The sequence below is a fragment of the Eptatretus burgeri genome, chromosome 13 (genome assembly GCF_056783735.1).
Source record: "Eptatretus burgeri isolate ZD-2024b chromosome 13, Ebu_testis_v1, whole genome shotgun sequence".
Lineage (NCBI taxonomy): Eukaryota > Metazoa > Chordata > Myxini > Myxiniformes > Myxinidae > Eptatretus > Eptatretus burgeri.
Window position 1 is genome coordinate 63382352 of NC_140973.1, and position 26477 is coordinate 63408828.

The 26477-nt window shown below is 41.6% G+C and overlaps 1 protein-coding gene across 4 annotated transcripts in view; it reads left to right on the plus strand.

The window, feature by feature from the left end:
• CWF19L2 (CWF19 like cell cycle control factor 2) overlaps nt 1–26477 on the plus strand; it is an 86031-nt gene that overhangs the window by 32421 nt on the left and 27133 nt on the right. For all 4 annotated transcript variants that reach the window (XR_015050837.1, XM_085852768.1, XM_085852767.1 and 1 more), the window contains exons 8-16: nt 9515–10167; nt 10553–10655; nt 13593–13673; nt 16427–16546; nt 16865–17002; nt 22017–22229; nt 23470–23586; nt 24602–24757; nt 25010–25090. Coding sequence is in view for 3 of the 4 variants with exons in the window: in XM_085852768.1 (XP_085708894.1) it covers nt 9515–10167; nt 10553–10655; nt 13593–13673; nt 16427–16546; nt 16865–17002; nt 22017–22229; nt 23470–23586; nt 24602–24757; nt 25010–25090 (1662 nt within the window). In the remaining variant the exon portion in view is untranslated. The remainder of the gene's footprint in view (nt 1–9514; nt 10168–10552; nt 10656–13592; nt 13674–16426; nt 16547–16864; nt 17003–22016; nt 22230–23469; nt 23587–24601; nt 24758–25009; nt 25091–26477) is intronic.

A 26477-nucleotide genomic window follows, 5' to 3' on the forward strand; every position in this document is an offset into this window, starting at 1 on the left:
TAATGTTGAAATTTTATTTCAGAATGAAAAGCACGTTGTAAACAAATTGATTGATTCATTGATTTTGAATAGCCTGGTATTGGCTCAGTGGTTAGGGTGGCGGCTTGGGATCCTAGGGTCCTGAGTTCTAAACCCTGTTGGCTGCTGAATTAATACACCAGGGGGTTGACTCAGCCTGTCATCCTTCCGTAGTCGGCGAAATGAGTACCAGTGTGGCCTGGTAGAGGAGCACTGCATCAGCGACACAGTCGCGCTTCCAAGAAATGACAGCTACCCTGGCAGATAAGCTGCCATACGCAAGATTGATTTTGAAGGTTTTCCTCTTTATAGACACCAGGGGGCGATGCAAGCCTTGTGTAATGTTAACTACAACTGTAAAACACAACAGTTTGAACACATATTTTAGACGATGTGATGATGAAAACTAGTGACACCATGAAACGTGTTTCTTGGAAAAAGAGGGGTCTTCCCATAGCGGACCATCAGAAGAAAGCAGGTGTAGTTTGCTCGTGGGCAGTGCTTATGTACTCACCCCTGTGTTTGTCTGTCTGTGAGCAGGATATCTCAATAGGTTATGGACGAATTCAGACAAAACTTGGTGTACAGGTTGTGTGTGTGACAAGGACGAATTTATTCGAGTTTTATTGAGATCCAGATGCAGATCCAGATGGGGTGGAAAACTATATATAAACCGCATATCATGATATTTCAAAACGTGGATGGATTATGACAAATCTTGGTGGATGAGTTGGGCATGTGACAAGAACAAGCCAATTTGATTTTGGTTCAGGTCCAGATACAGGTCTGGTCTATCAGTGGGATACAAAACATGAACTGTTCAGCCTGGCGGAGGTATGTACTCTACGAGTGTCGTTCTACTTATTACCTCCGCCAACAAAGGTGAAGGAGTGTATGTTTTCACCCCTTTCTATCTGTCTGTTTGTTACTTATGAAATCTAAAGATTTCGTTAGTATATTGATGACTTCCGTTTCTGTTTGTTTGTTTGTTTGTTTGTAGGCACGATAACTCGAGAACGGAAGAAGCTACCAATGTCAAATTACACCAGGTGATTCATGAGGGTGATGGCTAGCGCTGATTAGATTTTGGTCACAATCGGTCAAAGGTCAAGGTCACAGTGAGGTCAAACATCTAAAACATTCGATTTTTGATGGTTTGGTACAGACTCATTGTAGAAACTTCTGGTTTGCGTCGCTACCTTCTCGAGAGACAGCTTTTATTAGACAAGGTCAGAGGTCAAGTTGACGATTTCCTAAGTACCAGTCTATGACTGCTTGTTTGTTTGTTACTTACGGAATCTAAAGAGTTCGTAAGTATATTGATGACTTCCATTTCTGTTTGTTTGTTACTTACGAAATCTAAAGATTTCGTAAGTATATTGATGCCTTACGTTTCTGTTTGTTTGTTTGTTTGTAGGCACGATAACTCGAGAACGGAAGAAGCTACCAATGTCAAATTACACCACGTGATTCAGGATGGTGGTGGCGAGCGCTGATTAGATTTTGGTCAAAATCGGTCAAAGGTCAAGGTCACAGTGAGGTCAAACATCCAAAAAATGATAACTCGAGAACGGAAGAAGCTACCAATGTCAAATTGCACCACGTGATTCAGGAGGGTGGTGGCTAGCGCTGATTAGATTTTGGTCAAAATCGGTCAAAGGTCAAGGTCACAGTGAGGTCAAACATCCAAAACATTAGATTTTTGATGGTTTGTTACAGAATCATCGTAGAAACTTCTGGTTTGCGTCGCTACCTTCTCTGGAGACAGCTTTTATGAGACAAGGTCAGAGGTCAAGTTGACGATTTCGTAAGTACCAGTCTATGACTGCTTGTTTGTTTGTGTGCAGGATATCTCAAAAATATGTTGACAGATTCGGACAAAACTTTGTGGGGCAGGTTGGGTATGTAATAAGAAAGAATTGATTCAATTTTGGTGAAGATCCGAATCCGGATCTAGATACGAGGATTATTTAATTTCTAAAGTGCTTCTTCACCTTTGAAAGATCGTGCCGAAAACGATATAGTACTGGATAGCATGACATTACAAAAATGTAATGAGCCCGATATGTTCTTGTGGATCAGGCATTGCGTGGCAGAGGTGTGCACTCGACAGAGTTCCCTTCTAGTTATACCCCGCCGCGTGGCGGAAGGGGGATATTGTTGTCACCCGGGTCGTCCGTCCGGCTGTCTGTCCGTCCGTCCGGCTGGGTGGGCGTCAACATTATAGCTGTGAGTGCGATAACTCATAAACTGTTCGCCATATCGATTTGAAATTTGGGTCACACATGTACCACCTGAAAAGGAAGAACCCTATTGATTTTGGGCATGGCCAGATCCCAGATGGCCGACTGGGGCAGCCATCTTGAAAAAAATGTTTTTTGTAATAAATGGAAAACCGCTTATCTGATTTCAATTATTTTTCAATGGCGGGGGATTCCCCATCTCTGATGGGTATATATTTTTATTTGCAATGATCCAGTTCATGAATACATTGCTGGGCTGACAGGATGGCCGAGAGGAATGCACCCTCGCCTCTTAGCTGTCTAGCCTGAGTTTGAATCCCAACCCAGCAATAAACTGTCATCCTGGTGTTTCACAGGCAGGGTAATTCATCAATGTGTGTCTCGTCCCTCGGATGGACATTAAATGGGAGTCCTGTTTACCAGCATTTGTTGGTGAACATTAAAGATCCCATGGTGTGCTTCGTGAAGAGTAGCCGAGCTATCACCATCACGCTGAACAAATCCTAAATTCCGTCTCCAATGAGTGGCACAGCCATGCCCTCAGCCAATGATGCTACCCTGCAGCTTTGTGCTGCATACAAATGAAGAAGAAAAGGAATATGTTGCTCCCTTTATCATACTAAAATACGCAATTTGGTGTCTGTCTGTCTGACCATGATGCATTCGGTTGTCAGTTATCCAATCTGAACCAAATATGACAGGAGGACAAAGGGTTATATAATGGAAGTTTTAACGTCTTCATTTGCCCCCCTCCCCAAGGGGGTTTTCCACCTTGGGTGAAATCCTTGTTAAGGTGTATATCCATGTTAAAATAGCGAATCGTGGTGTTTTTCCAAGGCTTTAAAAGCTGATATTCAAAATCTAATTCCATATTTGACAATTGGAACTCGTGACTGACATAATTGTCGAAATCTGGAGTGAAATAGGAATTTTATTGTTTTTTTGGAAAAAGCGATTTTTAATTAAAAACAAAAAATCCGATAGAATTAAATAATAGGCTTTGTGGGGCGTGAGGTAAAATGGCTCCAAACGGAAGTGTTATATTCACAATCGCCATGACTTCCCTGGTGGTTTTTTTCTTCAGTATGAAAAAGACCAAAAGTGACTTAAAAGCATCATCCAATGTCGAAAGGTTGCAGCTAGCTCATCGGCGGATAACCGGCATTCTGAGGCACACAGTTTGTATAGGCCCAAGGCTTCAAGCCTTCCGGACTACAGTATAATTCCTTCCGGACTACAGTATAATTCCTTCATGGTCCAGTGGAATTGGAATTTATCCAAGCTATATAAGCATGATGTATTATATATATATATATGCACAGCAATAGCCATGTTTTGGCTTCATTACAAAACCCGAATTCTGTTTTTTTTTTTTTGTTTTTTTTGAGGCATCAAGCAATCATGCCTGCGTTCTGTGCTGATTTGCCACGCACATTTATGTTTTTAGTTATTTCGGAAGCAAACAAGGCTGTGCTTAAACATTGCCCACGTTATTTCTAGATCCTTGTGGAGGATCTCTATGTCTTCCTCACGTTGTTGTTCTCCATCTTCTTCTTGTGGACTTTTTTGTTTCACAGCCTACAGTTTTCATCGAAACTTCCTGAAACTTGGCATATACATGTAAAAATACCCTGAGCAGACAGTAACCATCTCCGATTTTGAAAATTCCTCCTAGAAAAAAAGTTATGACGTCAAAATATCTCCGCTAATGGAAATCGACCTAAAAAATTAACTCCGAAACTAGGCAAGCTTTTTGAATTCTGTTTGCGGGAATCAAATAGGGCATTAGCAGAGATGAGTTACCACACATATGATACATCACCATGACTTCATATCAATTTTTATGACGTCATTCCTATTTTTTGACATTTTTTGTTTCACAACCCAGAGTTTTTATCAGATCTTCGTGAAACTTGCCAAGTATATGCAGAAAGTCCTCGAGCAGGCAGTAACCATCTCCGATTTTGGAAATTCTTCCTAGAAAAAAAAGTTGATGTCATCATATCGTCGCTAATGGAAATCGCCGATACCATTATCTCCGAAACTCGGCAAGCTGTATGAATTTTGTTTGCGGGAATCAAGCCGGGCATTAGCACAGATAACATAATTTATCGCAAACTTGATACATCACAATGACGTCATATTCGTTTTTATGACGTCATCATTAAGAGGATGAGGATCTTGGCTCATTTGAGCTTGTTTTGTATATCGGGAGCATTCGAGGCTGTGCTTATACACCGTATGTTTGTGCCTATCACATTAATAATGCCTGAAGCACATCAAATAAATCCCACCTAACATTTTGACCCATTCATGTTTCGTTTCCCATTTCCAACCTTTTCCATTTGTCATTGCCTAATTGCAAGTAATTAATCGGTCGTAATCCAATCATAACTGTGTGTATTGTAATCCTCTGTGTTGTGTTGTTTTGTGCACCCGTCATTTTGATGGGCTTTTCCCCTCGTTATCTAAGTCCGGCATATTTTGTTGCATGTTACATTAATAGCAGGGACATGTGCCACATCAAATGGTTTCCGTTTGTAGACAAACGTGGGTTTTGGTTTCTTGGTGGACAACTTGAAGGGAAATTAAATAAATGTAAATATTTTCGATTAATGTTTAAATAAAGAGTATTCCCCGATCAGCCAAACATCTCATACCTCCCGTGGCCTAATCTTACGAGCATTTCTTTAATGCATCAGAATAAATTATTCTGTAGTTATCCAAGATTAAATCAATGTGTGCCTGTCCCACTGTTCTCCTCCCCACTCCTTCTCCCCCAATCCCCTTTCCTGCCCCCAGTGAAAATAAGTCAAGAAACTGATGGAGTGAATTAATTTGGTGTTCATATAGTACAGACATGATGGGCCAAATGGTCTTCTCTTGTGTGCCAAATTCCTCATACATCCTTGGACAACCCTTGTAGTGTACATTTGCAGTGAATATATGCATTGAAATATCTGGGACTCTCATTCAGTTTTTTATAATACCAGCAAGATACCCATGCTATGAATGGGAGGGGCTGGACAGCCGGTTCATGAAGGACTTGGGCAAAAAAATGGCCAAACAAAAAATCCCGAATCCACATATGTCATGGGTGGGATCCCTCACCTAATTTCCTCATTCTACTTTTTTTTGTATACACTGTCAAGGCTCGTATGACAGCTAACACACATAACATACAACAAGGGGAGCAGGAGACAAGATTGGGTGGGAGAGGGAAGGAAAAAAATGGGGAACAGAGACATGAGATCTGTGGAAGGGTGAGGGATGGGGTGGGGTCCACGGGGTAAATAAGATGGACACAACAGGGACTTTCAGGAAGGAAAGCAGGGAATTTTGAAGGAGGTGGGTTTGGGTGGATTAGCGGGGCGAGAAGAGATCGTGATTTTGGATGGGGGAAGATAAGAGATGATGGTGAACAGCTGTTTTGAAGACCTGGAGGGAAGAGTGGGATTGAAGAGAGTGTGGGAGTTTGTTCCAAAGGCGGGGAAAAAGAGGAATGAAAGAGTGAAGGTGAGCAGTGATTCTTGATTTTGGTAGTTTTATCAGAAGGGGGTTGTTGGTGGACCTCAAGCGCCCTGGGGGAATATTGGGGGGGGGCATATCTCAGACAGAGCAGGGGGGACTAGGCCGGAGAGGAGACGGTGCAACACAGAAAGACCACTGATCTGCCTGCAATGAGGCAGTGAGAGACCCAAAGACTCAGCCTCATCCTGTGAGATGCCAATGATCCGAAATGCCTTGGTTTCCACAGCGTGAAGCTGACAAAGGTGAGAGGCAGGAGCACCAGCCCAGAAGGGAGAGCAGTACTCCATCAGGCAGCGAATGAAAGCTTTGTATGTCGTCACAAGCTCAGGTGTGCCAAGGAAGGACTTTGCACGATGGAGGATGCCCAGTCAGCGACTGGCTTTGGAGGCCAACTTGGAAATGTGTGGGAGGCCAGCTTGGAGGATGCCCAGTCAGTTGAGGAAATGTGGAAATGTGCTTTAAACTCAATCTCTCTATATTTTCATTCAAACAGCATCATTCCAATCACAAATTAATACTTTACCATTAATTTAACAAATTACAATATTTCAAACACTCGTGAGATAAACAAAGTATTTCATTTATGTCATGGCGAATCTGCAAATGTCACGGGTGGAAGAAGGAAGTCCTCACATTATTTCCTGATTCTCCTTTGAACTCAATCTCTATATTTTCATTCCAAATGGCATCATTCCAATCACAAATTAATACTGTAGTATACCATTAATGTAACAAAATATAATATTACAAACACTCGTGAGGTAAACAAAGAGAAACGCCATTCTGACATATTCAGATCGGGGAGCAGCTTCCTACAGATCAAAACTCAAAATCATAATTGTATTGAGGTATTTATGAAACCTCTCACCCACCTTAGGACACTGGCTGGGACCCCAAAACGTTCCATAGAAGGTTTGGTGGGGCTTGCCCCAAAACTGGGGAAGTGGTTTGGGGATGGACAGATGGACAGACAGACAGACACTCCTGCTTCAGTCCACGCTCTGCCCCTTTTCCGGCCAACTCTTGTTTTTGGATATTTTCGTTCACAGACATTTTTGTGATTTTTCCTGGACTTGTAGCTTTGAGTTACATGAGTGTGCCAAATGTCAAGCCCATCTTGAAAGTACTGAACATTTATATCGGTGAATCAGATAATGAGTGAGTGAGTGAGTGATTAGAAAAAGCTTCATCTATTAGATGAGTTTCCTTATAAGAAACTTCAATGCAGTAGGAGTCCATTAGGCCCAAGAAGCTTGTGCAATGGTTGCTAACTTATGGTTTGTGGGTGTTCTATCCTTTTTAAATGCTGAGCATCAAGCAAGGAAGCAGCACTTACCATTTTTCAAGTTTTTGGTTTTTTCTCAATTTGGATTCAAACCTCTGACTGACCAGACTCAGAGCGGACACTTTCACCATTACACCACCGAGTCTGCAATGAAGATCTTGGTGAACATTTTCATCGGGAACATTTTTTAAACTTCTTTACACTTGTTCCGATCGTAGGCATTGTGACGCCACGTGTTGGCATATTTTATGGCATCGTTCATTAAGTTGCTTCATTCAAAAAAGGGAAGCAGGTGGCCTCACACGAAATCAATTTTGTTTGTAGCAAAAATGTAAAACCGATTTTGATTCGTACTTTTCGTTGCAAAAGCTAATACTTGAATCTTTGGTAACTGTGCCTTTAATTGGAGGAATGATTTCTGATGATCTGCATTGCTTTGGTGTCGATAATGTAAACAAAAAAGATTTTGTCACTTTTCGATGCTGATTTGTGCAAACCTAAAACATCCCTTTAAAATATGAAAATGACAACCTCGCCAGTCATGCTCGGTATACAGTGCCTATAGAAAGTCTACACCCCCCTTCAAAATTTTCATCTTTTGTTGCCTTATGGCCAAGAATTAAATTGCATTAAATCAGACTTTTTCCACCATTATTTACACATTGGAACCCACAACTTCCAAGTGAAAAACAAATTCTACAAATTTCAGAAAATTAATTAAAAATACAAAACTATAAAATTTTGGTTGGAAAAGTGTCCACCCCCCCTTCTAATAACAATTGTAAATGAGCTCAGGTGTAAACAATCACTTTCAAAATCACACACCAAGTTATTTGGCCTCCACATGTGTTAAATTATAGTGATTCTGATTATTTCAGAAAAAATCAGCTGTTCCTCTAGGTTTCCTCTGCTGGGTAGTGCATTTCACAGAAAAGACTCAACCATGAACACCAAGGAGCTTGCAAAAGACTTCTGGGATAAATTTGTGGAAAGGCAGAGATCAGGGGATGGGTAAAAAAAATTTTCAAAGGCCTTGAATATCCCTTGGGGCACAGTCAAGATAATCATTAATAAGTGGAAGGCATATGGTACCACTATGACCATGCCTAGATCAGGCCATCCCTCCAATTTGGAGAACCAAGCAAAAAGGAGACTGATCAGAGAGGCCACCAATAGGCTAATGGCAACGTTGAAAGAGCTACAGGCCTTTATGGCAAAGACTGGTCACTATGTGCATGTGACAACAATATCCCAAGTACTCCACAAGTTTGGCCTGTGTGGTTGTTGCAAAAAGGAAGCCATTACTCAAAAAAGCCCACCTTGAGTCCCATTTGAGGTATGCAGAAAACCACTCTGGAGCTTCTGAAGCCATATGGCAAAAGGTTTGTGGTCTGATGTAACCAAGTTGGAACTTTTTGGCCTAAATGCAAAACGTTACGTTTGGCGCAAACCCAACACAGCACCTCACCCAAAGAACACCATCCCTACTGTGAAGCATGATGGTAGCAGCATCATGTTATGGGGATGTTTGTCATCAGCAGGACGAGGCACTTGTCAAGATAGTAGGGAAAATGTATGGAGCAAAATACAGTAAATTCCTAGAGGAAAACCTGCTACTCTCTGCAAGAAAGCTGCACTTGGAACGGAAGTTCACCTTTCAGTATGACAATAACTTGAAGCACATAGCCAAAGCTCCACTGGAGTGGCTTAGGAACAAATACATAAATGTCTTTGAGTAGCCTAATCAAAGCCCCGACCTAAACCCAATGGAAAATTTGTCGCATGACTTGTAGATTGCTGTCCATCAATGCTCCCCATGCAGCTGGACTGAGCTTGAACAGTTTTGTACAGAAGAATGGGAAAATATTGCCCAATCAAGGTGTGCAAAGTTGGTGGAGACTGAACCCAACAAACTCACAGCTGTAATTGCTGTCAAAGGTGCTTCCAGCAAGTATTAACTCAGGGGGGTGGACACTTATCCAACCAAGATATTCTAGTTTTGTATTTTTAATTAATTGTCTGAAATTTGTAGAATTTGTTTTTCACTTGGAAGTTGTGGGTTCCAATGTGTAAATAAAGGTGGAAAAAGCCTGATTTAATGCAATTTAATTCTCGGCCATAAGGCAACAAAAGATGAAAATTTTGAAAGGGGGTGTAGACTTTCTATGGGCACTGCAAATATGAAACCAAAGCCATACACATGTTATATTATGTCATTAACCCGAGTGTTTCATATGCTTGCCACTTCGGAATAATCACTGAGGTTTTTCAAACTTATTGTGCATTTTTGGTTTTAAACTTCAGGATCTTGTTTACTTGTAGATTCATGAAATGTATTCTCATTTCACATTGATGTATTATATTTTATAATGTTAATGTTTCTCCTACCACATCTCACCCCACTCTCCCTCCCCACCCCCTCCGGCCCCCCTTTTAGTCACGGGAAAAATTTGAGGAGTTGCTCGGACAAGCATTGGAGACCTTGCCAGACAAACATCATAGTGATCATTCCCCGAGGTGGAGGAAACCACACGTCGACGATGTAGCAGGCGAGAAGAATGGTGATGGCTATCAGAGAAGAGGGGCGAGAGGTCCCACGGATGAATGGCGCAACCAACAAAGACAAAAGGACCAACGACGAACTTTTGGTGACACGAGCTCAAGAGCAGGAGAGAGAAATGGGAATAAAGGATGGCGTAGAGGTTGGAGGAAGCCTGGAAATGAAGAGAGATCTGACTTCAAAAGAGCCCTCAAGGAAAGAGAGGATATTGAACATCAAGACTTGCCAAAGATTCGAAATAGCACTGAGCATTGGCTCAATCCAAGTTCCCTTCCAAAATGTAGCTTTTTAAAACCATCTGATGATGATTATGACTTTGGAATTGGAACAAAGGAAAAGTCCAGTCTTGCAAGTACAAAACCCAAAAGCTGTTCTCTCCGGTCGCAGCAAGATGACAGTACCAAAGCATGTACAGAAGCCAGGTGTGAAAGCGATGAATTGCCCACTACTGCGTGCTTGGACAAAGATGCTGCCAAGGTCGATCCACTGCCCAAGTGCATGCCTATACACGCAGACACCAAGGAGCATGCGTAAGCATCTCATTTCCATTCTGCCATTCCTAGTCTTTGAGATAAGAATCTTTTGAACCTTCCAGCGTGCAGGCAGTTCAGCTGGAAGACCACTGCGTTTTAATATCCTTATCCTGATTCATGAAACTGCAAAATTAAAATATTTGCCCTTTAAAGCGTAAAATCTTCTGGCACAATTGGGAAAGCTCACAGTGGTGTAATCTTTTACTTAATCTTGAAATGTAACACACTGACTCAAGACAAATGTAACTTTGGCAATGACCTGAGATTGAAGTTTGATTTGTTTGTTTGTTTATTTATTTATTTTCCTCATGATATTTTGTTGTTTTCTGTGGAGAAAGAGCTATAAATCACAGAAACTATGACTTGTACTGCCCTCCCCCAGGGAGCAAAATATTTCATCAAATGCAATGGAGAGACAGCTTACAGAAGATGAAATGAACCGTCTCGGAGCCAAACTGGTGAAGGCAGAACTATTGGGAAACCAGGTGATAACCTGCATTTTATGCTTGCCTTTGAGCTGTCTGTCAATCCTTGTTGGAGTCAAATTGGCCATTCTTGTGAGTTGCTGGCAGTTGGCTGAAAAATGCCATCCTTCAGAAGAGATGTGAAGCTAACTGGCCAATCCTCAAGCATTGAGACATCATTCGATGATCGATGGAATATTTTTCCAAGATTATGACTTTGGGCTAAACTACAGTGATATGTATTGCGAGTACAATATATAGTAAATATGCAAGAGAAGTGTAATGGTAGGTGGATGATAATTGTGTTAATCGTAAGGAAAAAAAAATCGATCAATGTGATGCATGGATGATGTACAGTCGCTCTCTTCCTTTATCTATCCTTTTTTTCATCCTTTTTACTTTTACCTCTTGCACGTCTCAGATGTGTTTCAGTTCCACCAATTAGAAAGTGTCTGCATTATTTTATTAATCTGTTTATTTGTTTGTTTGGTTCTTGGAATTTTGGGATCTGACAGCCTTGTTCTCATAGGTACCATTTTAAGGGCCAAGTTGTCCTCAGAGTCTTCCATGAAGAGCAGATTGCTGTCACATGTAGACCAAACTAGCAAGGCAGGTTGATTATCCCTTCATTAAGGTCACTAGTGATTTGGCTGGGTTTTTGACCAGCAATCCAATATCAATGTGGTCATTCTCATGGAACTAGCTTGGGTTCCGTGAGCTTGGATTACAAATCCTTAATACTGCTGCCTTCAGCTTTTTTTAGACCCACAGCCTCTGGAGTAGGCTCCGTCGGTATCGATTTTTTTTCCGATATTTATATATCGGTATATAAAAAAATATTGTAAAGCAGGTTCCAAAAATACGTAATGGTACATAATGTCCATAATGTATTCGTATATGACGTACACATCATTGACACACGGTAATTTTTCAAAGTATTCCCACGGGGATTTTTTCCCCTATGAAGAGAACGGTTATTTTACTTCCAACTTCAACTTGTATTAAAAATGATTTTGTTTTAAAGCAATATCAGTGTTGGTTCGGCCTTGTCACACACCCAACCTGCCCACCAAATTTCATCCGAGTCCGTCCACAACTTTTTGAGATATCCTGCACGTAAACAGACAAACAAGCAAACAAACAGACCTTCCACTTTCAGTGGCAGAGGTATTCATAATAATGAAAATTATTTTAACAAAATTATTGATTTGTCTTCCATATTCTCATAATAATGATTTGTTGAAAATTTAATGACAAAATCTCCAATGGTATTCTGAAGTCCCCAGGAATATATTTCATCATGTTATTATTTTATTATTAAAAAGTTACGACCCAGACAGACCAGACGCGCGCGCACACACACACACACACACACACACACACACACACACACACACACACACACACACACACACACACACACACACACACACACACACACACCGACACACAGAAGTGATTTCAAAACCCCGTCTCTTTACGTTTGACCTTTACACCTTTAGGCCTTTACACCTTTTGGCCTTTACAACTTTCAGCCTTTATGCCTTTTAGACTTCAGACCTTGACAGCTTTACACCTTATAAAACCTTTGCCCTTTATCCCATTTAGAACTTTCATTTAGTAAATCCTTCCATTTGTTTGCCACACAAAATGCACCACACAAAGTCTTAAATCTCTGATTGTTCTTTATAGTTACCTCTGTCACCAAAGGTGGACGGAGGTTATGTTTTCACTCCTGTCTGTTCGTCTGTGAGCAGGATGTCTCAAAAAGTTATGGACGGATTCGGCCGAAATTTGGTGGACAGGTTGGCTCTATGACAAGGGTGAATTGATTAGATTTTGATGAAGATCCAGATCCAGATCCGGATACCAGGGTTTTCTAAGTGATTCTTCACCATTGAGAGACAGAGCAAAAAATGTTATATGGCACAGTATCTCAAAAAGTTATCGACGGATTTGGACAAAACTTGGTGGACGTTTGGTGTGTGATAAAGACGAATTGATTCCATTTTGGTGAAGATCCGGATCCATATACTACAATATTTTTAGTGATGCATCAGCATTGTGAGATGGGGAAAACAGCAAGTTAGTTATATATAGCATGATATTTCAAAAAGTCGTGGATGGCTTGTGATAAAACATTTTGGATGAGTTGGGTAAGTGTCAAGAACAAACCGAGCTGTCAATTATAGTTAAGATCCAAATGCAGATCTGACCTATTAGTGGGATACAAAACGTAAACTGTTGAGCTTGGTGGAGGCATGTGCTCTACTGAGTGCTGTTCTAGTTTTGTCTTGTTTTGCTGACACCAATTCATTTGCAGCAATTTGCCGATCCATCCACTGGGCCACAGGTCACTTTGTCTTTTCCACCAGTGGCAAGTTCAACAAAGGATTCAAGACAATCGACCTGACCTCAGACAGTATTGTCATTTCGCTGTCTAATTTAGACTTGGAACTGTGAATTATTATTTGACATCTGCACGAGGTGTAAGAAGAGAAAGAAGAAGAACAATGTCAAGCATATAATTTCTTATTTTTGTGCACCTGACATTGTACTTTACATAAGCTGTCACAGCTCGTGAAATTACAGTGGTCATGCTCTTTTGGAATTAGGTTATCGATCACCGTTTGTAGTATTTTGACAATTCCTATTTCATATAACTGCAGAATGCTTGGAAAATAATATTTCCTACATTTCCTGTAACCCTGTGGGGCAATGTCAATATTTTGTATTTCTGGAACATTCGTCATTCTCTCCTGGTTTTGTGTCAACTTGTTAAAAAAAACAACATAGCAATTTTATTCCTACATATCTTGTTAACCTGGAAATATATTATCATGTTGACTTTTTGGGGGAGATATCTCTGAAAGAATAACACAATAAGGATAGCATCATGTCCTGTGTTTGTGCCATGAGAAGCTTGCATTGGTTTATCCAACTTAGCTAATGTTGCAGGAGCTGGCAGAGAGTCTCAAGCAACAGTTGGATGCAGCTCGCAAGATTCGACAGCAAGCTCCACCACCAGTAGCCGTGCAGGTAAAATTAGTTAGCGTAGCTATCTGCAACATAATGCACAAAGTTTTGGTGCTGACTGCTTCATGCCGCTGTATGGTGCATATTTGGTGGTACAGTTTTTATACTGATTTTTATGGTTTTTGGTTTTGATACTGGTTTTTATGCCTCCGCAGCCAAAGGTGCCGGTTGTATTATGTTTTCAGTTTGTCCGGGCGGCTATGTGTCCATCCGGCCATGTAGTCCATGGGCCCAGGCATATATCGGTACCATCTGAGGAAACCAAACTTTAGGGCTACTAAGTTATTGGTAGGGACTATATGATTATTTCAATATGTGATAACCGTTCCAGAAGAGCAGCTTAGTGTATGTATTTTGCATTTTTACCATTTTACCATTCTGAGATATTGACGTATTGGGGTAAAAATAACAAAAAAACAAAAAAACCAAGGACCACTGGGAGGAAGTGGCAGAGCTGAAGTCCACGCAGGAGGAAACAGACACCCGAATGCCTCTGCATGCAGCAGAGGCTGGGTACAAGTCTATGGTGATCACTGCCGAAGATACAGATGTCCTCGTGCTGTGTCTTACCTTCAATAACGACATCCCATGCCCCATGTATCAGAAGTGTGGTACGCAAGCCCGCACACAGTTCCTAGACATTGACAAGCTTGCTAGATCGATGGGAGATGGTGTCTGTGATGCCCTGGTTGGACTGCACGTGTTCTCCGGTTGTGATACAGTCAGTGCCTTTGCAGGCCTGGGAAAGATGGGTGCCTTGAAGCAAATGAAGTTGGATAAGACCTACCAAGAGGCCTTCAGTCAGCTCGGTCATTCATGGGAAGTATCCACCGAGCTCTTTCAGAAGCTGCAAGAGGTCACCTGCCACATGTACGTGTCGTCTACCAACACCTCGAAAGTCAATGAACTCCGACATCAACTCTTCTGTGCCAGACGGGGAGAGATAGAGTCCAGTCAGCTTCCACCATGTGAAGACTGCCTCTTCATGCACGTCCTCCGTGCAAACTACCAGGCTGCTATTTGGAGGTGCTGTCTGCAATGCCAACCCTATGTTCCAAGTCCCAAGGGTTGTGGATGGACCACTGATGATGACGGGAAGCTGGCCATCGAGTGGACGCAGGGTTCTCCAGCACCGGATGCAGTGTTGCAACTGCTTTCCTGCAAGTGTGGACGGTCGTGCAAACTCCCAGACTGCACGTGCCTTGCCAATAGCCTGAAGTGCACTGACATATGCAAGTTGCGAACCTGCAGCAACCAGCCCGCTGATGTCGAGGAAGAGGTTGTAGACCTCGAGGACTCTGATGCTAATAACAGTGATGAAGACTAGACTACTGATCCATGGTGTGAATGTTTTGGCACAATCACAAGGACATTCATGGCTACAAATATGCATGAGTAAAACATAGTACATGAACATGCCACAGAAGCGTGGTGAAATTTGGGTTATCTGTAAATTTCACATTTTGGACGCTTGTTGGAACTATGGTAGGGGAAGGGCAATTCCTTTAACTGTGGTAAAAACTTGTAAAATGTTCATAAATGTTTTCCTCATACAACATGTGCATGTTGTAGGCTACTGCGGTTAAGTAGCACTAGCCAGGGAACTTGTATGACAATATTATAAATTAAAATGTACTGAAAATCACTAATCAGCAACATTTTGATAGGCCCTATTGTTTGCCCCTTTCTGCCATAAAACAAATTCTGCCTTCAGGAATGACAGAAAGGATTATTCGGATGGTATAAATAAAGCATTTCAGACATGTATTTGTGGTTTGCAGTTTATTCAAGCCCCATGTGGAAACAGCAATTGCATCATTGTGAATGTTTCTGAGTTTGCCTCTTCGCTTTCATTATGCGGAGGGTGGGTACATTCCAGAGATGATAACTACCAATAAGCTGCCAGTCTGCAATGGTTATCACATCAAAATATGATCTATATATATATATATATATATATATATATATATATATATATATATATATATATATATATATATATATATATGTATATATATATTTATTTATATATATATGTATATATATATATGATCTATATATATATATATATGTATATATATATATATATGTATATATATATATATATATATATATATATATATATATATATATACACACCAATTCAAAAATCATAACTAGGATTGGTTTCCTTAGATGGTGCCTACAAGTGGAATTTCTGGCCTGGGCCCATGGACTAATGCGTGTGTAGCAGATTTTTGTTTCCGTGATGACTTGTGAACTGCTAAAAGGATTTTGACCAAACTTTGTACAAGTATGTACTTATGATACAAAGATGAACTGATTAGATTTTCAGGTCAATAGATCAAAGATCTATGGTCTTATGACCTTCAATTGCAAGTATTTGTTACCACAATATATTGTGAACCACAGAAGGGATTTCAACCAAACATGGCATAAGTATGGACTGTTCTCCAAAGATTCACTTGTTCAATTTTGGGTTCAACAGGCCAAAGGTCATGTGCCCTTTAGAAATCATTTTGCAGATCATAACTTAAATTAGAAACATCTGATGTTTTCTCTCTTCTGCTTATCTCTCTTTCCTCTCTCTCTCACGTGACCTTTTATTGAGATCAAACGGTATAGCGGATTTGACATCTAACTCAGACAGAGGCATGTCCTTTGACACATTCACATCAAATTATATTTTCTCGTTCATTTTACTTCTGATAATTGAGCCACATACTTGCTTCACGAAACAAACCCATTCCCCGCAGACCTCATCCGATGGCCAGGACCAAGAGATCCTCCTCGTGCGCACAGATCGTGCTGGTCATGTCTGGCCTATAGAGGGTCATTCTGCAGCTGCTGAGCAACGGGGCAGGAGGAAGGCAAAGGTGATGCTGCTGCTGCTGCTGCTGCTGTTGGTGTTGCATTTTGAACTTGGTTACTATGGCCTACGGGCTCATTTACATATCTCTCACTCTGCATGTCACATCAAGAAACTGACTTATTACGATTTATCTTCAAGACTTGTTTCAGAGGGTTTCCCAAGGGAGATTTGGCACTGGTGGAATGGGAGGGAGAGGGGTAGGTGTTTTCATGGGTTTTGCCTGGAATGAGGTTTATACCAAGTTTTCAAATGAGGGTGAATTTTTCACCTCTCCCAGCAATGGCTGCTCAGGCCGAATCACAATGGGATTGTGTCATTGCAGGTGAAAACACATGTCGATGGAAAGCGCATTCGTTACTTTGATGACGACGATAACTACAGCCTGCAGGATCTGGTGCGCAGGGAGCACATGAGTACAGCCGAGGACCAAAACTATGCCTTTTCTCACCTATTTACCAAGGTATTACTACTGTGTTTTCACCATGCTGATCTCCCACCTTCGCATTCTTGGATACTGACATCTCAAAGACCTTTGCTTGCCAATATGAAGATCTGTACACAAAGGGGGACCACAAGATGATGATGATGATGACGCTTTTGCTGCTTGTGTATGATTACTCACTTTGTATTAGAAACCATTATTCCAGCTCTGAACTTTGCGTTCATACGCGTCAAATTCCCTTCGCAGAAATGTGTTTCCAACACCAATTTTAGTTGCCTTTCTAGCGTTTGGAGACATCGCAGGATGCCTACACTTGATTGGATTGAGTTTTGGAGTTTGCCTTGTTTGGCCTCAACAACTTGCAAGACATGAGCATGAAGATGTGGATAACTCCGCATTCTTTTATTTTTCTCTTTGTGCTATACAACCTGAGTAATCAGTTTTGGTTTCTCTGCATAAGTGTTTTTGGTTAAGAATAGGTTTTCAGGTGACACCGTGCTTGATGCGAGTAATAATCTTTCGTTAAAGAAGCATGAACTTAAGTAGACCCTTTGTAATATTGTGTATCAGTTTATTAGCACGTACACCATGCAGTGGGAGATGGGGTTTTGCAATAGCGTGTGTGTGTGTGTGTGTGTGTGTGTGTGTGTGTGTGTGTGTGTGTGTGTGTGTGTGTGTGTGTGTGTGTGTGTGTGTGTGTGTGTGTTGGTGGTGGTGTTTCTGTTGGTGGTTGTTATCTCCACATGTGAGTTTCAGAAGGTAGAACAGAGCCATTGCAGGTTTCAAAGTATCCAACTGTGTGTGTGTGTGTGTGTGTGTGTGTGTGTGTGTGTGTGTGCGTGCGCGCGTGCGCGTGCGTGTGCGTGTGCGTGTGCGTGTGCGTGTGTGTGTGTGTGTGCGCGCGCGCGGTGTTGGTGGTGGTATTATTGTTGTTGGTTGGTTATCTCCATATGTGAGTTTCAGAAGGTGGAACAGAGCCGTTGCAGGTTTCAAAATATCCACCTTTGTGTGTGCGCATGTATATGTGCGTGTGTGTGTGCGTGAAAGTTGCTGTTGTTGGGCTGCTATTTCCACACGTGGGTGTGTTTCAGGAGGTGGAACAGTGTGTGTGTGTGTGTGTGTGTGTGTGTGTGTGTGTGTGTGTGTGTGTGTGTGTGTGTGTGTGTGTTGGTGGTGGTATTACTGTTGGTGGTTGTTATCTCCACATGTGAGTTTCAGAAGGTAGAACAGAGCCATTGCAGGTTTCAAAGTATCCAACTGTGTGTGTGTGTGTGTGTGTGTGTGTGTGTGTGTGTGTGTGTGTGTGTGTGTGTGTGTGCGTGCGCGCGTGCGTGTGCGTGTGTGTGCGTGTGCGTGTGCGTGTGCGTGTGTGTGTGTGTGTGTGTGTGTGTGTGTGTGTGTGTGTGTGTGTGTGTGTGTGTGTGTGTGTGTGTGTGTGTGTGTGTGTGTGTGTGCGCGCGCGTGCGCGCGGTGTTGGTGGTGGTATTATTGTTGTTGGTTGGTTATCTCCATGTGTGAGTTTCAGAAGGTAGAACAGAGCCGTTGCAGGTTACAAAATATCCACCTTTGTCTGTGCGCATGTATATGCGCGTGTGTGTGTGCGTGAAAGTTGCTGTTGTTGTGCTGCTATTTCCCCACGTGGGTGTGTTTCAGGAGGTGGAGCAGTGTGTGTGTGTGTGTGTGTGTGTGTGTGTGTGTGTGTGTGTGTGTGTGTGTGTGTGTGTGTGTGTGTGTGTGTGTGTGTGTGTGTGTGTGTGTGTGTGTGTGGTGGTATTATTGTTGTTGGTTGTTATCTCCATATGCGGGTTTCAGAAGGTGGAACAGTGAGTGTGTGTGTGTGTGTGTGTGTGTGTGTGTGTGTGTGTGTGTGTGTGTGTGTGTGTGTGTGTGTGTGTGTGTGTGTGTGTGTGTGTGTGTGTGTGTGTGTGTGTGTGTGTCGGTCCAGGCCATAACCTTCTTACCATTTGAGCTTTTATCATCAGATTTTAAACAAACGTTTATTTTGAGAATATGGGGAATGCTAATTAATAATTTGGTCAAAATGTCAAAGGGCAAAGTCACAGTGAGTACAAATAGGCCTCATCAGCACGTCTGCCACACAGTGCAAGACGGCCGGGTTTTGTAGTCGCATCCGTGTTTATTTACCATTTGAGCTTCAGTGCATCTGTCCAGGCTATGATGTTTTTACCATTTCATCTTTATCATCAAATTTTCAACAAACCTTTATTATGAGAATATGGAGAACACTAATTAATTATTTTTACTTTTTTTAGCTGTTATTTTCGTCGGTCGTGGACGGGCTTTGCATTTTTGAGATACTTTCTAGTTAAGGGTTTCAACAGTCTTTCATATCAACGTGAAGTCGTGAACTTCAGAAAGAGCATCCAATCTGTGTATGTGCAAAAGTAACCTTCAATTTTTTGATGAGTTCCACATGCAACTTTTATGATTTGCATAAAATATTAATGGAGGAAAAAGAACAGGCAAAAGCACATAGAACTCTGCTCTTCACCATCTCTGACAGGTGGATCATGGGTATCAAAAAGGGCAAGGGTTTGCATGTGTCCTAAAAATACTGTTGAGAAATACCCAGCCAGCACCATGGTATAACTGTGGAATTTGTATTTATTGTGAGATTAGAATCCAAACATTCATTAGGCAACCCCTCATCCCCACACCCTTTCTTTACCTTCCTCAGTCTGCAATCACCGTTTTGATGCCTGAAGCAACACCAGTTCCATATCGATTAGTCTTTGTTATGCCTGCCAGCATATCGTCATTGTATGTTCAGTTTTGGTAGGGTGAGAACCGCTGGCCTCGATATGTGACTTGTGCAGTCACATCATGTGACTGGATCTTTTTATCACTTTCAATCTTTATTCTTTAAAAAAGACTAATTTTAAAGCCTTCATAGTTTGCTGCGAGGGAAACGTTTATTTTCATCTTGCCTCCTGGCTTACTTTACTTGCCCAAATGCCACACGGTTTCAGCTCTGTTCATGAGATGAATCGCTTCACAGTTATCTGACTTGCAAGAGAAAGAACATTGTTTATTTCTTTACTTCACTACCATTTTCCTTCTTGCTTCTTCTCTCCTCTTTCTGCCTTTGCTTCCTTCACCTCCCCCCCCTCCCCTCCCCTTTATTCTTCCCTCTCTTACCTGTCTGCCCTTTATTTGTCCTTCACTTACTTCTCTCTCTCTTTATTCAAAGTATACACCTCTTTCTCATATTTCTTATTTCTAGTTCAGGAAGAGATCAATGTCAAAATACATTTCAGGGGTAAACTAGAACGACACTCGGTTGAGTGCATACCACCCCCCTCTGCCAGGCTGAAGAGTTTATGTTTTGTTTGATATCCGCTGATAGGCCAGATCTGCATCCGCACCTTAACTAACATCTCATCAGCTTGTTCTTATTACCTACCGAACTCATTCACTAACTTTCATCTGAATTCATCTATCACTTTGAGATATCGTGCTATAATCCGTATCATTTTGGCTCTATCTCTCAATGGTAAAGAATCACTTTAAAAGTTCTAGTATCCAGATCCGAATCCGGATCTTCACCAAAATGTAATCGATTAATCCTTGTCACACACCCAACATGTCCACAAAGTTTCATCCGAATTCGTCTGTAACTTTGAGACATTCTGCTCACAGACAAGAAAACAGACAAGCCGGTAGGCGGCGATGGGTCGGCGAGCATGGAAACTCTAAGATATAGAGCAAAATGGATGTCATATCGCAGATAGGGAATCACCTTAAGATTTTGCATATCAAATCTCATCCAGTTCCATCTACTGATAACTACTCGGTATCCATTTGAATGAAAAGTACCGAAATGCGGTTTGAAATCGGAAATCCCCAAAGTTTGAGGGGGTGCTGTGGGTGAACAAAGATCTAAATCGAAAATCCGGCTCGATCGTTTGTGCACAATGTATTCCAGACGATTAGTGTGAATTTTCATGACCATCCGACCATAACCCCAGGAGGAGTAGCATTTGGCGCGAAGGCACCTCCAACTCTCGCATATTATCGATTTTTGCACTGATTGACCTTTGACCCCTGACCTAAGCGAAATTGGTGAATATGTTCTGAGGCAAAGTTGTAGTACTCATTGAGTACCAAGAACCTGCAAAGTTTCATTCGTATTGATACACTCACCTGGTCGCTAGGGGTTTTTCAATTTTCGCCAATTTTCGCGCATACCCTAATTGTAGGGGGCGCTGCGAGTAAAGTATTCCATATATCACAAAAACTGGAATATATTTGATGGAGCATCACCTGTAGATCATTCGTGCCAAATTTCATAACCTTACGTGGGATAATGGCTTTCGGAATTGATTTCGCGTGAATGGTACCGATTTTGAAGGTTTTTTGGTTGTTGCTCGGGAACCAAAGCGCCCCGAGCAACCATCACAATTTCCAAAGCACTAAGTCATAAGATGTACCGACCACCCGAGTTTGGTCAAAATCCGCCCATGTTTACTACCAATTATGCTGATGACAAACAAACAAACATCCAAACAAACATCCAAACAAACAGACAGAATTATTTGACAATAAGTGTCACCTATTTCGGTGACCCAATAACTCCAACCACAGGTGAAAACATAACCTCCGTCCATCTTCGGTGGCAGAGGTAATTATCTTGCAGGCTAAAAATGAACACTGCTTGGAGGTGATGAAGTCTTGTTCGTAACTGTAGTTCCCAGGTCTGAATCTACAGTTTATTGCCCATAAATCTGTCATAGCTGCCTTGATATTCATGAACGTTTCACTGGTTATTTACAATATATCTGAATAATGAAAACATACAGTTTGGTTTTAAAAGATTGTTGGCAAAATGATATCCATGGTGAACTATAATACAAGCTATTGAGAAACGTTTCCAAATGGCATGAAAGTATTTGTGGTTTAAAGTTAGAATCACGATTCAATGTACATTTGATTCCATTTGGCAAGCTATCCATGATTCGTGGTCGGTCGATTATAAAATGACTCAAAACTGTTCCCATCTTGCATCCCTCAGGTGCGTGAGCATACGGATAGGGAGCACTACACACTGGACGACATGTTTGTGTCGGCGGCGGGAGGTGCCGGTCGTAGCGCCGACGAAGAGATGCAGCAGTGCAGACGGGCAGCGGCCGAGCAACGGAAGCTCGCCGGCCTTATGGCCAACTGTGGCCTCTGTTTCGATAGCCCAGAGCTGCGCAAGCACCTGGTGGTGGCTGTCGGAAGCAAGGTAGCCGAGGCCGATATCTGCCTGTTCACTTACTGTATGCTATCCACTATTCTTGTTTCAGGATGCCTGCACGTTGGAGAGGAAATCTTCCTTTTCATTTTTCATTCATCTGAACTTGCGTTTGTGGTATTCATAATTATATGCAAAGCAATTATCAGTTCAAACAAAAAATAATAATTCATGAACAAAAACAGAATGTTTCAACAGTCCAGAATTGTAGGGCTATTTATTTTACAATTTTATTATAATAATTGCTCAAATTGCAAGCCACTGACATGCATGCACACATTAATTCTTGCATGTGGGTTTCTTTGAACGTTTATTAACATTGAAACATCGATTTTAGTACATTCTGTTTCAGCTTCAATTATTCATATATTCAATAGTATGTGGTCTCATGGTACAAATAACAGATCTCAGGTGTTTCCAAAGGAAATGTCAAGTGGCGTTAAATCTGGACCACGTGGGGGCCATTCTATCGGTCCTCAGCGTCCTATCCACCTCAAAGGCTTCATCTCAAAAACAAACAAGAACAGCAACAGCACTTGGCGGAGTGCATACCTCCGCCAGGCTGAACAGTTTACGTTTTGTATCCCACTGATTGGTCGGATTTGCATCCCGACCTGAACCAAAAATACCGGCTTGTTCGTGTTACCTATCTAACTCATCCACCAAGTTTCGCCCAAATTTGTCCATAACTTTTTGAGATGTTGTACTAAATATCGTTTTGGACCTCATATATCAGTGGTGAAGAATCACTTGAAAAAATTCTCGTATCCAGATCCAGATCTTTACTAAAATTAAATCATTTCGTCCGTAGCACATACCCAACTTGTCCACCAAGTTTTGTCAAACAGACATACAGACAGGAGTGAAAACATAACCTCATCCACCTTCGATGGCAGAGGTAATCCATTTTCCAGCAGTTTATAACACAATTTGATAATGCAAGTCAAATCGTAATGTGAGAACGAAAGATGACACACGGTCCCTGTGTTGTTTACTTTTCGTTAGCATTGCTGAGAGCATATGAGGAGGTCCGTGTGTAATTGCCATTCACAGTTTTTAACAATAACCCACCCCCTCCTTATCGGTTAAAACACTGTAAATAATTTGAGGAGTTATTTCACCGCTTTTCACAAAATTGATTGTTTAAGAAGATGTAAAAAAAAAGAAAAAAAGTGGAACCTCGTAATGGAGATTCATATGATTTGGTCACATGATTCGGGGTTTTCCACAGGTGTTCATGAGTTTGCCGAACCATCAGTCTCTCGTGGAGGGGCACTGCATCATTGCTCCGCTGCAGCACTTTACGGCAGGAAATGCTCTCGATGAAGATGTCTGGGCTGAAATGCAAGTGAGTGGTGGCTTAACAGAACCATCAAAAATCGTTCACGTGGCCTTACTTTGGTATTTATAACCAGACGTCATTTTATCCTCGTCATGATATACTTTTGATTTGCAACAAGCTCGCACTGCTACACGGGTTTCACCCCTAACTTTGTGGGGTTGGCGACACTTTTCGAGAAGTTATTGCCATTACAGATGACAACCGTGCTCTTTTTTTTTTTTTCTTCTCTCAAAAAAAAAATGGAGCGAACAAGTTGGCAGCAGTGTGCGGCCTTTGTTTCAAAAGAGGAAATGGTGTTGTTGGAAACGGAGGTTTGTTCATTCTCCTCGAAATCTGCCCTCCTGGTTCATGGTGCACTCCACCAAAGTATATTGGATTGGTGCCGTGTTTATTGTTTTTTTTTTTAATACTGCCCAAAGTATGAGCAGTGCTCTGTTACTTTCCATGAAATAGCTTCTGATCCTGCAATAGTTTGAATCGCTTTTGTAAATGTGAAAGTGCAGTGCCATGACGTCAAGTTAAAAATATAATGTGAGTTCCCTCACAAGGAATTTCAACGTATGAAGCCACTCAGCCCATCAAGCCTGCGCAATGGTTGCCAATCTAGGGTTGTTTGTCCATGCCCTATCCTTTTGAAATGCTGAGCATCAGGCAAGGAAGTACCAGGTACCATTTTTAAAGTCTTTAGTATGACTCAGCTGAGGTTCAAACCACTGACCTTCCAGACTCCAGGTTCTTTATCATGCCACCGAGTGTAGTAAATGTTCTGTGAACTAAAGTAATTTGCACAAATTGATGGAGTAGGAGTATTGAGGTCGTTTCTTTCCACAGGAAGGTATGCAGGTACATTTCATGGAGAAAATAGTGCGTGCTGCCAGCTGTGATGGTGGCATAGTCATTGTCACAAACGTTATCATGTGGAAGGTCAGCTTTAGTCGCTGTCAGGTGCGACGTCTACGATCGGTTTTCTCACTGCGCCCTCTCCCACCCTACCCCTCCTTCCCTCAACCTCCTCACACAGACTTTCCGGAAGGCGCTTGTACAGATGTTTTCCCAGGACAATAAAGACTGCGTGTTCTTGGAAATTTGCACAAACTCCAAACGCCGTTATCACATGAAGTACGAATGCGTGCCACTGGATCACGACTTGGGCAACTTGGCCCCCATGTATTTTAAGGTTCGTCGCACATCAGTCACTCTCAGATATGGAAAAATAGCTCTTATGCAGATAAATAAATACTGTACAATTAATTTTTTTTGTATTGGTTATGTTGGTGAGATTTTTTTTGTTATTTCTTTGGTGTTGTTTATCATTTTCATTGTTATTTTACTTTTGTTTAGTTTGCATTCGTGGCCCGTCGTTTTGTTTATAGGGTGTTTTTTGCAATGCAGTGTGGTGCGGCATTTGTGTTTATCTTGATTTTTGCAGAAAGCCATCCAGGAATGTGATGAAGAATGGTCGATGAATAAGAAACTTGTCGACCTTTCTCAGCAGGACATCCGCAGAGTGGTAGGAATGTTGAATTTGGTGAAAAGGAGGAAGGGGGGGAGGAGCAGAAGGTGGGATGGGTGGATGGGGGTGCGGTGATTCTGAAACATTGGTCAAGTGTTACAAACATACCAATGTTTCCATGACTGATTTTACTGGCTCCGAAGACAAAACGGATAGAAACAACTTGTGTAAATAGCAGAGCCGTAGCACAAGCGTCACGTTATCACCAACTCAGTTTGCCGCTACCCTGTACAAAACATTCAATTTTGGGAAAATAACCAGAGTTATGCACCCTGACAGATTGCTGTGGGTTTTGAAAAATGAAAACGCCATTATTTCAAAACAAGCTACAAATTTCCCAGGACATCAAAACAATTCCATTATCTTGGTCATTCTGATAAACTCAAAATACATCATTATATTGCCTGCACATCTCGTTGCCCCCAAACATATATCCCGGCCCCACAAATCTCCCCCGTCCGTACCACCTCTTCCATAAACCCCAAGGTCACTCTTCAAGGATAAAAACGAAAATGGTCATCCATATTGCAAGAGCTGTGACAAACAAGCTGCACACTTTTAAAATACATCTTTCATAACTGTTTTCAGGATATTAGTAGTTCACAGACCTCTCCAATGTTGCTCGTGTTTGAAGGGTACAAGTGCAAGTTGGTCTCTTATTAATGTCGGCCTGGAAATTCATTCCCACCTCCCATAAATATATTCTTTTTTCTCGACAAGGAGGAAAATGACCGAGGTGTGTGTGTGTGTGTGTGTGTGTGTGTGTGTGTGTGTGTGTGTGTGTGTGTGTGTGTGTGTGTGTGTGTGTGTGTGTGTGTGTGTGTGTGTGTGTGTGTGTGTGTGTGTGTGTGTGTGTGTGTGTGTGTGTGTGTGTGTGTGTGTGTGTGTGTGTTTTTTGAGTGAATTAGAATGACTAAGATAATGGAATTGTTTTGATGTCCCAGGAAATTTGTAGTTTGTTTTAAAATAATGGTGTTTTCATTTTCAAAACCCACAACAATCTGTAAGGGTGTATATATATATATATTTTTTATGAACCGAAGATGAAAATATATAAATTGCAGCGGGGTGTGCTTACACATTGTGTAAGCATATGAACCATGTTTCCCCATTGTCTTGGGTCACTCACCTGCATTTGATTTTTTTTTTTATTATTTGTATTTCCATTTATGGATGTTGTCCAACAATTCAGTGATTTTTCTTGGTGTATCAGCTTCGATATCCATCGGCACACACAATTACCATGCTTTCCCATTGTCTCAGGTCACTCACCTGCATATTTATTTATATTTTCATTTATGGATGTTGTCCAACGATTGTCATAGGCTTCGATGTCCATCGGCACACAAAGTTTCAGCTTTCTGCGTCACCCGGAAGGCATCAA